At 39.7% G+C, this 11,641-nt stretch overlaps 1 protein-coding gene and 2 non-coding genes across 4 annotated transcripts in view; 2 read left to right on the forward strand and 1 right to left on the reverse strand.

Moving 5' to 3' along the window:
- The window catches only part of IARS2 (isoleucyl-tRNA synthetase 2, mitochondrial), a 58,961-nt gene extending 47,825 nt beyond the window's left edge, over positions 1–11,136 (forward strand). Inside the window, exons 16-22 of one of the 2 annotated variants that reach the window (XM_017526332.2) lie at positions 2,743–2,845; positions 3,764–3,889; positions 4,861–4,992; positions 6,071–6,177; positions 7,420–7,565; positions 8,553–8,743; positions 10,447–11,136. In XM_017526332.2, coding sequence (XP_017381821.1) covers positions 2,743–2,845; positions 3,764–3,889; positions 4,861–4,992; positions 6,071–6,177; positions 7,420–7,565; positions 8,553–8,743; positions 10,447–10,659 — 1,018 coding nt within the window. In that variant the 3' untranslated portion in view covers positions 10,660–11,136. The remainder of the gene's footprint in view (positions 1–2,742; positions 2,846–3,763; positions 3,890–4,860; positions 4,993–6,070; positions 6,178–7,419; positions 7,566–8,552; positions 8,744–10,446) is intronic. The other variant, XM_017526333.2, reaches the window with a different exon arrangement.
- Positions 1,574–1,680, reverse strand: LOC119470868. Its single transcript, XR_005199836.1, has one exon. It is a non-coding gene; the product is annotated as a U6 spliceosomal RNA (small nuclear RNA).
- On the forward strand, positions 3,069–3,177 carry LOC119470889. Its single transcript, XR_005199854.1, has one exon. It is a non-coding gene; the product is annotated as a small nucleolar RNA U13 (small nucleolar RNA).
- Positions 11,137–11,641: the final 505 nt, after the last annotated feature.

The raw sequence follows: 11,641 nt of genomic DNA on the forward strand, positions 1-11,641 counted from the left end.
AAAAAAAAAAAAAAAGAATTTGAAGAAAAAAAAAGAGAAAGGAAAAAGGAGGCAACACCAAGGTGTCTTGTCAGTGTGAAGCAGATCATTACTCCTAGAAGAAAAAGTCAGCATTGACTGGAGTCGTTGGGGGAACCTAGGTAGTTGTTTTTCGTTTTGTTTTGTTTTGTTTTGTTTTTGAGAAAGGACCTCATTCAGTCACCCAGGCTGGAGTGCAATGATGTGGTCAGAGCTCACTACAGCCTCCAACTCCTAAGCTCAAGCAGTCCTCCTGCCTCAGCCTCCTGAGTAGCTGGGACTACAGACATGCACCACCACACCTGGCTGATTTTTAGTTTTTCTCTTAGAGATGGGTTCTCCTCCCATTGCCTCTACTGGTCCCAAACTCCTGGCCTGAAGCAGTCCTCCTGCCTTGGGCTCCCAAAGTGGTAGAATTATAGGCATGAGCCACCATGCCCGGCCTAGCACTAGACTTTGACCTGTGGTAAAACTGGACTAGGAGGAATGTAGTGAAGGATATTTGAAGTTGATAGAAGACAGCCTGAGTGCAGATGTCCTTTATACTTGTAATGTTCACAGTGGCTAATGAACTGAAACATTGCTTTCATGAATTGTATTAAATTAGGGATTCCTATTTAGTGCACATACTACTTTTTCAAACACATGAGTGAAAATACAAATCAGAAAGATTCCTAAATAGCTTAGCTTAAGATTTTGGCTCTCTTGTGATGAAAACCTATCCCAGAACATTTTACATGTTTTTGTTTTTATTTTTGTTTTGAGATGGAGTCTTGCTCTGTTGCCTAGGCTGAAGTGCAGTGGCACAATCTTGGCTCACTGCAATCTCTGTCTCCCAGGTTCAAGCGATTCTCCTGCCTTAGCCTCTCGAGTAGCTGGAATTACAGGTGCATGCCACCACGCCCGGCTAATTTTTGTTTTTTTTAGTAGAGATGGGGTTTTACCATGTTGGCCAGGTTGGTCTCGAACTCCTGACCTCAAGTGATCCACCCGCTGAGTCTTCCAAAACGCTGGGATTACAGGCGGGAGCCACCACACCTGGCCCTTTTACAGGTTTTTGTTTCTTAACATACTTTTAAAGACCAATGGATGGACACATCCTGTTTTTTCCAAATTACCTTTTGAAAAATAATTTTGAGATGATAATCTGCTCTTTTTAAGACATATATTTTCCTGGTTTTATTTTTTCATTTTTAAAATTATTTTGATTTTTAGTGAATTATATAGTTTTTCCACTGTTACCACAAAAGGTTTTATAAAATTTCCAACACACTAAAATGTTTTCTCATGTCCGTTTGTGGGAATCTTCACTCCCACGCCAGGCCCCCAGCAACCACTGATCAGCTTTCTGTCTCTGTAGTTTTCTATTTCCAACTTAGTGAGTTTTAATAATAAAAATCAGTACATACCAGAAGCTCAGAAAATAATCTGTTTAGTGACTAAAATATCTAAAATTTTCCTTTGTTTAAGTAGAGTTTACTATTTAACCATTGTGATACATGAGCTATGAGTGAGTTTTTTTGTTTTAATTTTTCCTTTTTTTAAAAAAAAATTAAAAAATATGGAATGCTTCACGAATTTGTGTGTCATCCTTGCGCAGGGGCCATGCTAATCTTCTCTGTATCTTTCCAATTTTAGTATATGTGCTGCCGAAGCGAGCACTAATTTTTATTTTTTGTGATGGAGTCTTAGTCTGTCACCCAGGCTGGAGTGCAGTGGCTCAATCTCAGCTCACTGCAACCTCTGCCTCCTGGGTTCAAGTGATTCTCGTGCCTCAGCCTGCCAAGTAGCTGGGACTATAGGCACGTACCACCACACCCAGCTAATTTTTGTATTTTTAGTGGAGACCGGTTTAACTATGTTGGCCAGGCTGATTTCAAACTCCTGGCCTCAAGTGATCTGCCTGCCTTGGTCTCCCAAAATGTTGAAATTACAAGCATGAGCCACCATACCCAGCCACATTTGACTTTTAAGGAAAGATTTCGGCCAGGTGCGGTGGCCCGTGCCTGTAATCCCAGCACTTTGGGAGGCTGAGGTGAGTGGATCACCTGAGGTCAGGAGTTCGAGACAAGCGTGACCAATGTGGTGAAAGCCTGTCTCTACTAAAAGTACAAAAATCAGTGGGGCCTGGTGGCGGGCACCTGTAATCCCAGCTACTCGGGAGGCTGAGGCAGGAGAATCACTTGAGTCTGGGAGGCAGAGGTTGCAGTGGGCCGAGATTGTGCCACTGCATTCCAGCCTGGGCAACAAGAGTGAGACTCCATCTCAAAAAAAAAAAAAAAAACGAAAAAGTTTCATCCATGGTCAGTCAAGAAAAATCATATTTTTGTGTCAAACTTAGATATTCTTTTTGGTTTTTTTTTGAGACGGAGTCTAGCTCTGTCGCCAGGCTGGAGTGCAGTGGGGCAAATGCGGCTCACTGCAACTTCCGCCTCCGGGGTTCAAGCGATTCTTCCGCCTCAGCCTCCCAAGTAGCTGGGACCACAGGCATGTGCCAACATGCCCGGCTATTTTTTGTATTTTTAGTAGAGACGGGGTTTCACCATATTGGCCAGGATGGTCTCGATCACTTGACCTCGTGATCCGCCCACCTCGGCCTCCCAAAGTGCTGGGATTACAGGCGTGAGCCACCGCGCCCGGCCTATTCTTTTTAAGCTATATATAATCTTCAAAAAGATAGTTATAATTGTGTTTATCATTAAAATAGCTGATTTGTCCCTTTAGGACAGTGGTTGTTCATGGATTTACCCTTGGAGAAAAGGGAGAAAAGATGTCCAAGTCTCTTGGGAATGTCATTAATCCTGATGTTGTCATTAATGGAGGACAAGTAAGTGATTCTCTAAAATATATTTTATTTTCGTTTTAAGGGTCTTAAATTGGCAGCCAGAGCCCTTAATATAGTTACGTCAGTGTGAAAATAAAAACTATCCGTTACACTCTCAAGTAACACATGACTTCAGTGAAAAAGGCAGAGGCCGGGATTGGGCCCTTTTATCTCATTCCAGGTCTGACTCTCCAGTTAGGTCCCAACCCATGCTGTTTCTTTTTTAATCGTCTGAGAGGTTTTACAGTGTGATTTCTAAGTGTAATGATCCGGTTTTCACACTGTTATGTGAGGTGTGCCTCCCTCAAACCTTTTGAGCACATTACTGTCTGACGTGGAAAAAAAAAGTGTAATTGTATAGTTAAATGGAAATGATAACAGAAAAAATGAGATTGCAACTTCTAAATGCACATTTCATTATTATATTGTTGGAAATCATACACTTTATTAAAGCGGGCCTTAAATGTACGTCAAATCTGAGGTTGCTAACAGTTTGGGGGTTTTTCACTTTGTAACTCCTGTGGCTTTTTACTGCCCTCCTGACATCCTGTAATCATTCATTGTTTTGTGTACAGAGTTGCTAGGAAATAGTGAGAGGAAAAGCAGGCCTTCCCCTTTCCCTCCCTTATTATAGAGACCTCCCCAGCACGGCTGTGTGTCTAACCACCAGCTATAGTGGCTGGAAACGGACATGACCAGGGACGAGATTAGGTATTAGCATCTGTAGAGCATGCTCTTTCTTTTTCCAGTTTTTAGACACAGCCTAATTTGAGATTGTGAGCCCTTATTTCATTACAGTGCTAATATAGTTTATACTTACATTGTGCTAAAAAATTTCTGAAAAGGAGCTTTACCTAAAACATTGTTCAGCTAATTGGAATTGAAAGCCATTCTGTTTATATTTTCTTCCTCAATGAAAAGGATCAAAGCAAAGAGCCTCCCTATGGTGCTGATGTCCTTCGCTGGTGGGTAGCTGCGTCCAATGTCTTCACTGAAGTTACAATTGGCCCATCCGTGCTCAATGCTGCCAGAGATGATATTAACAAGGTTAGAACCATTATTCTTCCTGTTTCTAAAGGACAAGTTTACCAAATCATTGTTTTAAAAAATGAGACACATTTTGTTTGGCACTGATAAGAACCGAAAGAAAATGAGTTCTCCATATATTGTGAGCTTTTAAAAATCTCCTGTGTTGGCCGGGTGCGGTGGCTCATGTCTGTAATCTCAGCACTTTGGAAGGCCGAGGCAGGCAGGTCACGAGGTCAGGAGTTTGAGACCAGCCTGGCCAACATGGGGAAACCCTGTCTCTACTAAAAATACAGAAATTAGCTGGGTATGGTGGTGCATGTCTGTAGTCCCAGCTATTTGGAAGGCTGAGGCAGGAGAATCGCTTAAACCCTGGAGGTGGAGGTTTCAGTGAGCCGAGATCGCGTCACTTACTGCACCACTGCACTCCAGCTTGGGCAACAGTGAGACTGTCTCAAAAAAAAAAACCAACAACAACAACAAAAAAAAAACCTGTGTTAATTTATTTGTTTCAAAACATTAGTAGGAATACCAGTAATTTTATATAATTTGTATATGATATCCTTGATATTTTATTAATACAATATATAAAATGTAATATAGCATAGTATAGATTATATTAATTTTTCATACTTTTATGCACTCAATAACCTTTCACATTTTTCCATGTATCTGTATTTTCACCTGTGAAGCAAGTGAAGTAACATTGTTCTGACCTACACACATGAATAAACTGGGCTACTGAAAGGTGATTTGCCCTAAAATCCAGTGGTGGTTTCTATAACTGGGCTATTGGAATAAGAGTTTGTTGTGTACTTTTTGTTTTTTTGCATTTGTAGTCTTATTTGGAATGATAATAAAAGTACCCCATTAAGAAAGTGACAAGGGTTGGATGACTCCAACTTAGTTACAGAGTAATAAAATAACTTCTCAGTGAAAAGTGAAGGTACATTAAGTGTTTTTAACTGCATATTTTTTCTTCCTATGAATAGCTTAGGAATACACTCCGCTTTCTTTTGGGAAATGTGGCTGATTTCAACCCAGAAACCGATTCCATCCCTGTTAATGATATGTATGTCATAGACCAGTATATGCTACACTTACTGCAGGATTTGGCAAACAAGGTAAATATAAATTAATAAACTTCTGGAAACTAGAAATATCAGTAATGTTGTGTGTTAACATTTTAGTTTTATCTGAGTAGAACAAACCTTGCTGGAAATAGTAACTATTGCACTCTTGAAAAAATTACCCTTGCTAAATTGCACACATTCCCAGGTTGGCTTTAGGTATAAAGTGTTACCAGATCTTTCGAGTTTCTCAAAAGATTAGAGCAAAACATCCAGACTTCCCCTCAGATCGGATTTTTCTCTCACATTTAGCTCTATTTCTCCAACAAGAAGAAATAAAGTGGAGTTATACTTTATTGATCTGCAGTTGTGCTCCTCATAACAAAGTACAGAAATAACCAAAACGACTATTCCTGTGTCTCATAAGATATTTGCTCATTTTTACATAGACTTAAATAATTTGTGTTTTCTCGCTGGGTGCGGAATCTCACACTCTGCTTGAGGCCAGTTCACGACCAGCCTGGGCAACAGAGCAGGAACCCATGTCTACAAAACTTATAAAAATTAGCTGGGCATGTTAGTGGGTGCATGTAGTCCCAAGCTCCTCGGGAGACTGAGGCAGGAGGATCACTTGAGCCCAGGGTTTTGAGGCTGCAGTGAGCTGTGGTTGTGCCACTGCACTCTATGCTGGTTGACAGAGTGAGACCCTTTAAAAAAAATTGTTTTCTCACAATTGGAAGTGTGTTTGTATTAATGTGCCCTTAAGTCAGAGATGTACACATCAGTTTTGCCCAAATGAAAAATAAATGGCATAAATGAGGGAACACTAATGAACTGTTGGTAACTTCCACTATTTGCTGTTGCAAAAATGGTGTGATTTTATTATTTAAAATCTCATTCTTGGTTAATGTTCTTTCATAGTTCTCAGAGTAAAATAGTATTTTCTGAGTATAGTCAAATGTGTTTTCCAGAAATGACATTTGGAGGATTTCCAGGAGTTTTGCATATTGCCTGTTTTGTAGTTGTTTCTTTGAAACATATTTTTGAAAGGAGCACATTTTGCTTGCGATGACTTATATTTTCATTTGCCTGTCTCAGCTTCCAAATTTATTTTGGCTTTTTTGTTCCCTAGATTACCGAATTATACAAACAATATGATTTTGGAAAAGTGGTTCGGCTGTTACAGACATTTTATACCAGAGAACTCTCTAACTTTTATTTCAGTATAATCAAAGATAGGTATGTATGACTAAATATTAAAATGCTTAACAATGGCCAGGCGCGGCGGCTCACACCTGTGACCCCAGCACTTTGGGAAGTTGAGGAGGGTGGATCACACGAGGCCAGGAATTTGAGACCAACCTGGCAAACATGGCAGACCCTATGTCTACTAAAAATACAAAAATTAGCTGGGCATGGTGGCGCATGCCTGTAATCTGCCTACTCAGAAGACAGAGGCACGAGAACCACTTGAACCTGGGAGGCGGAGGTTGCAGCGAGCCAAGAGTGTGCCCCTGCAGTCCAGCACCCCGTCTTATTTGAGACAGAGGTGACAGAGCGAGACCCCGTCTCAAACAACAACAACAAAAAAATCCTCAACAACTATTTCTTGAGTGTCTACTCTGTTTGGCAAACATCGGGGATACAGTGATGAGCAAGATGGGCAGTGTTGTGCAGTTCAGATTGGGCTCCGGAGTCAAGCCTGCATATAAAGGTTTGCCCTCCTGCTTACTAGCTTTATGATTTGGGGCAACTTCTTCTGTAATCTGTTTCTTCATCTGTAAAATGAGTATAATACCTCGTGATTGAGAAGGAAAAGCAGTAATGTGCTTAACCCTGTGCTTGATAAAGTTCAAAAACTAATCACTGCTGGTATCAGATGATGAACATAATGCTTGTTCTCCAGAGTTCTCAATCCTGAGGGGAAGAGAGAGAGAGATATGTGCAACTATATGGTAACCGCTTATAATGTTAGCAGTATCCTTGCAGAAGAGGGCTTAATGCCAGTCTTCATTTGTTGCTCCAGTGTGCAGGTGACGGTCCTGTCTTTATGGTAATGAGTCCAGTCTGAGGTGTTAGCCTCAGCCTGTCAGCGCCCCAAGGACCTTGCACATAGGGATTATAACTCCCTCTCCTTAAACACTGCTTCTCTTAAAACACTAACAGCATAGTAATGGATGGTATTTAACCACATGTTAAATACCATCAACTAACGTATTCATAGTCCTTTAATACAGTAGTCTAGACTCTAGTTGTCATCTACCTGAAAAACAGATAATAGAGCATAGCCATGGGTGCTTTCGAGGAGGTGGGTACACCTGGACAGAGTAAAATTGTAGGAGTGTATTGTATCCTTTAAATAGGAGATGATTAGAGCCATAGGATTAGCCACTACGCATAAAGTCAACCTGAGGCAGGTCCTATCTTGGTGACCATATGTATAAAGTGTTGTCAACTGCTGAATGAGTTGTTCTTGTTCAGGCTTTATTGTGAAAAGGAAAATGACCCCAAACGACGCTCTTGTCAGACTGCATTAGTTGAAATTTTGGATGTAATAGTTCGTTCTTTTGCTCCCATTCTTCCTCACCTGGCTGAAGAGGTGTTCCAGCACATACCTTATATTAAAGGTAAGGAATACTTCATTTATTCTCTTAATGAGAAGATCCCTGATGAAGGTGCAACTTCTGATTTTATCTCCTTCATATAAGGGCACTTACCCATCTACATTGACTGCTCTGTGACACAGTGTGTCTTGGTCGTGTGTTTGTGTCTGTACCTGTTTGTAGAGGAGCAGGGTAAATTTCACAGTGACCTTGCCATCTGCAGTGCTTTCTGAAATGTATTAGCAGCTTGACAGTATCAAGAAATCACTTTTTTTCTTAAATACCTTTATAAATGATCTGAAATGGCTGGGTGCGGTGGCTCACACCTGTAATCCCAGCACTTTGGGAAGCTGAGGTAGGCGGATCACTTGAGGTCAGGAATTCAAAACTAGCCAGGCCAACACGGTGAAACCCCATCTCTACTAAAAATACAAAAACTAGCTGGGTGTGGTGGCATGCATCTGTAATCCCAGCTACTCGAGAGGCTGAGGCAGAAGAATCGCTTGAACTTGGGAGGCGGAAGTTGCAGTGAGCTGAGGTCATGCCACTTGCACTTCAGCCTGGGTGACAGAGTGAGACTGTCTTAAAAACAAAAAAGGTTCTGAAATGTATTTTAGGTTTTATTAAAACAAAATATAGTGCCTTTTAGTGAATATTTTATGATAGTTGTTTTCTTCTGATTGTATTAAGTTTGTAAAAAATTAGCAACTATAGAAGTGTAGAAAGCGGGGGAAGTCACTTATAATCTTAGTACTGAGAGCTGTTAATATTGGGATATTTCTATTTTTTCTAAGCATCCTTTTTTTTGAGATCTTACATATTTTCTCTTTTGTTTAAATGTAACAAATGTTTTCCAATGCCGATGTAAATGTTTTCTAAATAATTAGGATGGCTCCATATTTCATCACTTGATTACCATAAATAACAATTCTTATTTCCCATTAATGGTTAGAGTTTCCTATACAGTTTAGGATGTATGTAAAGCAGTTTACTGTTTTTGTTCTTCTGAAGAGCCCAAGAGTGTTTTCCGTACTGGGTGGATTAGTACTAGTTCTATCTGGAAGAAGCCTGGGTTGGAAGAAGCTGTGGAGAGCGCATGTGCAATGCGAGATTCATTTCTCGGAAGCATCCCTGGCAAAAATGCAGCTGAGTACAAGGTCATCATCGTGATAGAACCGGGACTGCTTTTTGAGATAATAGAGGTACGCCTCAGTATGTACCTTTTGAAATGGTATTAGTGTCAGAGCTTTCCCTAAAATTTACTTTTAAAACGTGTCTAAATTAAAAAAATAATTTAGAAATTAGGGTTTCTGTCTTCTAATCCTGATATTATCGCTGATTCTTTGTTTCCTGCTTCACTGTGTTCTTTTCCATGTCTTGTAAAACATGTTCTGTGCATGTAACGTGTACATGTTACTCTGTAGGAACAGGAAAGGTATAAAGTTCTGTTTCAAATGAAAGGCCTCAGGACTATTTAAAAGATAGGTGACATGTAAATTGATCTCAGTCATCTTTGAATATATAAAAATTGGGAGTTTTGTATTAAGGGTCTGGTTTCCTGAGAATTTCGTCCATCTGGACCAGAATTAAACCCAAAAAGAGTTTCCATTTTTATTTTGTGAGATCTGAAGAAAATTCACTTTGTCCAGCAAGCTGCAACATGTATTTCAAAGCATTTATCCTATGTTTATTTCCAGAAGGGCCACCAGACTCTTCTTCTTGGGATTTTTAGGGGTTGATTGGCCAGATTGGTTTATAGCTTAACATAATGATGTGATTTTTTTTCCAGTCTAAATGCTTAAGAAGAGAATTGGCAATGAATATATTTTTAAAAAGTTTTGTTAGTGTCAGGTTTCTAAAAAATACCCATCTCATTTTATTTGGTAAGTTCAATTTAAATGTTTAACGATGTAATTATCGTGATTGATATTTGAGTTTGAAATAGCTAGTAGGTATAATAAGATGTTCACATTTTAAAATGTAAACTTGGGAAGTCTCCATTTTGCAGGTGAGGAAGTGAGGCCTGCTGAAGCTGTGACCTAGCCAGGGTAACACAGTCCAGTCCTGGCCTTTTTTCCTACATATTATGTTTGTAGTTTGTTTCCTTTGACTTCAGTCTTTCTAAGTAATAAACTGAAAAGAATAACAGCTTGTTTTGGATCAATTTTACTGTAAAAAATACTTTGGAATTTTCAAAAACATGGATGTATTTTCCTTAGGAATCATACCAACTAGCTGTCAGGTGGAGTGGTGGTTCTATCCATTACTAATTGCATCAACTTGTTAAAACCAAATTAATCTCTTTGAGTCTCCTGTTTCTCATGGGCTTTAATTTTTTAAAGCAATGTCTGTGTTGGTTAGCTTACAAACTCACTTTGAAGATCAAAATTACAGTGATAAATGTCTTTATCAGACAAATTCGGTCTACTTCAGAAGCATTCTACATATTGTTTATAGATTGCCACGATCACTATACATTACAAAAGCAGGTCCTTGTTGAGACAGTATTTTAGCCCATCAACCAATGATACATGAAAAAATAAAGGCTTTGAGGCTGACAGACCAGAGCTTGACTTGCAGTTGAGAAACTTGGGCAAGTTAACCTCTCTTTGCTTGTTTCTTCATTTGTAAAGTTAATACAATAAACACCATACAGGCTTTTTGTGTGTGACAGTTCGAAATAAGAGACAGTTTAGGATCTAGCAAAGTGAAGTGCCTGGCATTCTCAATAAATACTGTTGATGGAAATCTTTAGTTAAAACCTTTTATGATAATTAGGCTTGATGCATTTAATGGTGTTTGCTCAGGATGCAACGGTATGCCAAAGGGTTCTTCTCTAAACATGAGATTTTATAGTGTCTTTTTCTAACCTCAGTTTATGATAAAAATTTAACCTAAACTGTAACTTTCACATGCTTCCTTCCAGATGCTGCAGTCTGAAGAGACTTCCAGCACCTCTCAGTTGAATGAATTAATGATGGCTTCTGAGACAACTTTACTGGCTCAGGAACCACGAGAGATGACTGCAGATGTAATTGAGCTTAAAGGGAAATTCCTCATCAACTTAGAAGGTAAGAAGGACATGAAAATAACAAGTAACATCTGGAGAACTGAATAATCATAAGCCATCTCCAACTTTCCAGTGAACTAGATTTATTCTAAAGGCAGTTATATACTTGGAATACATCCTTCTATGGAAATAATATAAATGGTTACCAAGTTTCTAAGCCCACTCTTAAAACTCTCTTATCTGATGATCCTGGGAACTGAGGGCTAGGGACAGAAGAGACTTTCTTTCTGTCCTTTGAATAAATATTGGTTATTGTACGTGAGGTTTATGTTAGTCTGACTTGCTCCCATTTCCCTTTGTGTCCCCCTGCCTTGATACTTAGTACCCCAGTACTGGCGCAGGCCTGCCCACCATTCCTCAGTGTTGATGCAAAAATTTCCTGTTAATGTATACCCCAGATTAAAATATTTAGCCATTCTTTTGAGGGGTTAAGGAGGAAGTTTTGTTGAGCTCATTCTAACGATAGTATGTCATAAGGAAGCATTTTGTAGATGCTTGTTTTATAGATTTAAAAAGTTAACCTGGTTCATCTTCATTGGTGGAGGTCGAGTTGCATTAATAAAGAAAAATAAGCAGGTATCTTGGCAAAGTTTATGCTACTTGCATTTTTCATAGCTTTCGGGTACCAGGAGATGGGAAGTTAACTACAGGCATCAGTTCAAATTTGGGCGTGGCACCACAGACCATGTAGTAAAAGTTCTGGCTTAATTTACTTTTTGTAATTTTATTTTCCTGAGACTGAGTCTTGCTCTGTTGCCCAGACTGGAGTGCCATGGCACGATCTCAGCCCACCACAACCTCTGCCTCCCGAGTTCAAGCAGTTCTCCTGCCTCCCCAGTAGCTGGGAATACAGGTGCATGCCAACATGCCTGGCTAATTTTTTTTTGTATTTTTAGTAGGATAGGTTTTCACTATGTTGGCCAGGCTAGTCTCGAACTCCTGACCTTGTGATCGGCCTGCCTCAACCTCTCAAAGAGCTGGGATTACACGTGTGAGCCACTACACCCGGCCTTTTTTCTGGTTTTTTTTT

Source organism: Cebus imitator, unplaced genomic scaffold (assembly GCF_001604975.1).
Source record: "Cebus imitator isolate Cc_AM_T3 unplaced genomic scaffold, Cebus_imitator-1.0 Scaffold42, whole genome shotgun sequence".
NCBI lineage: Eukaryota > Metazoa > Chordata > Mammalia > Primates > Cebidae > Cebus > Cebus imitator.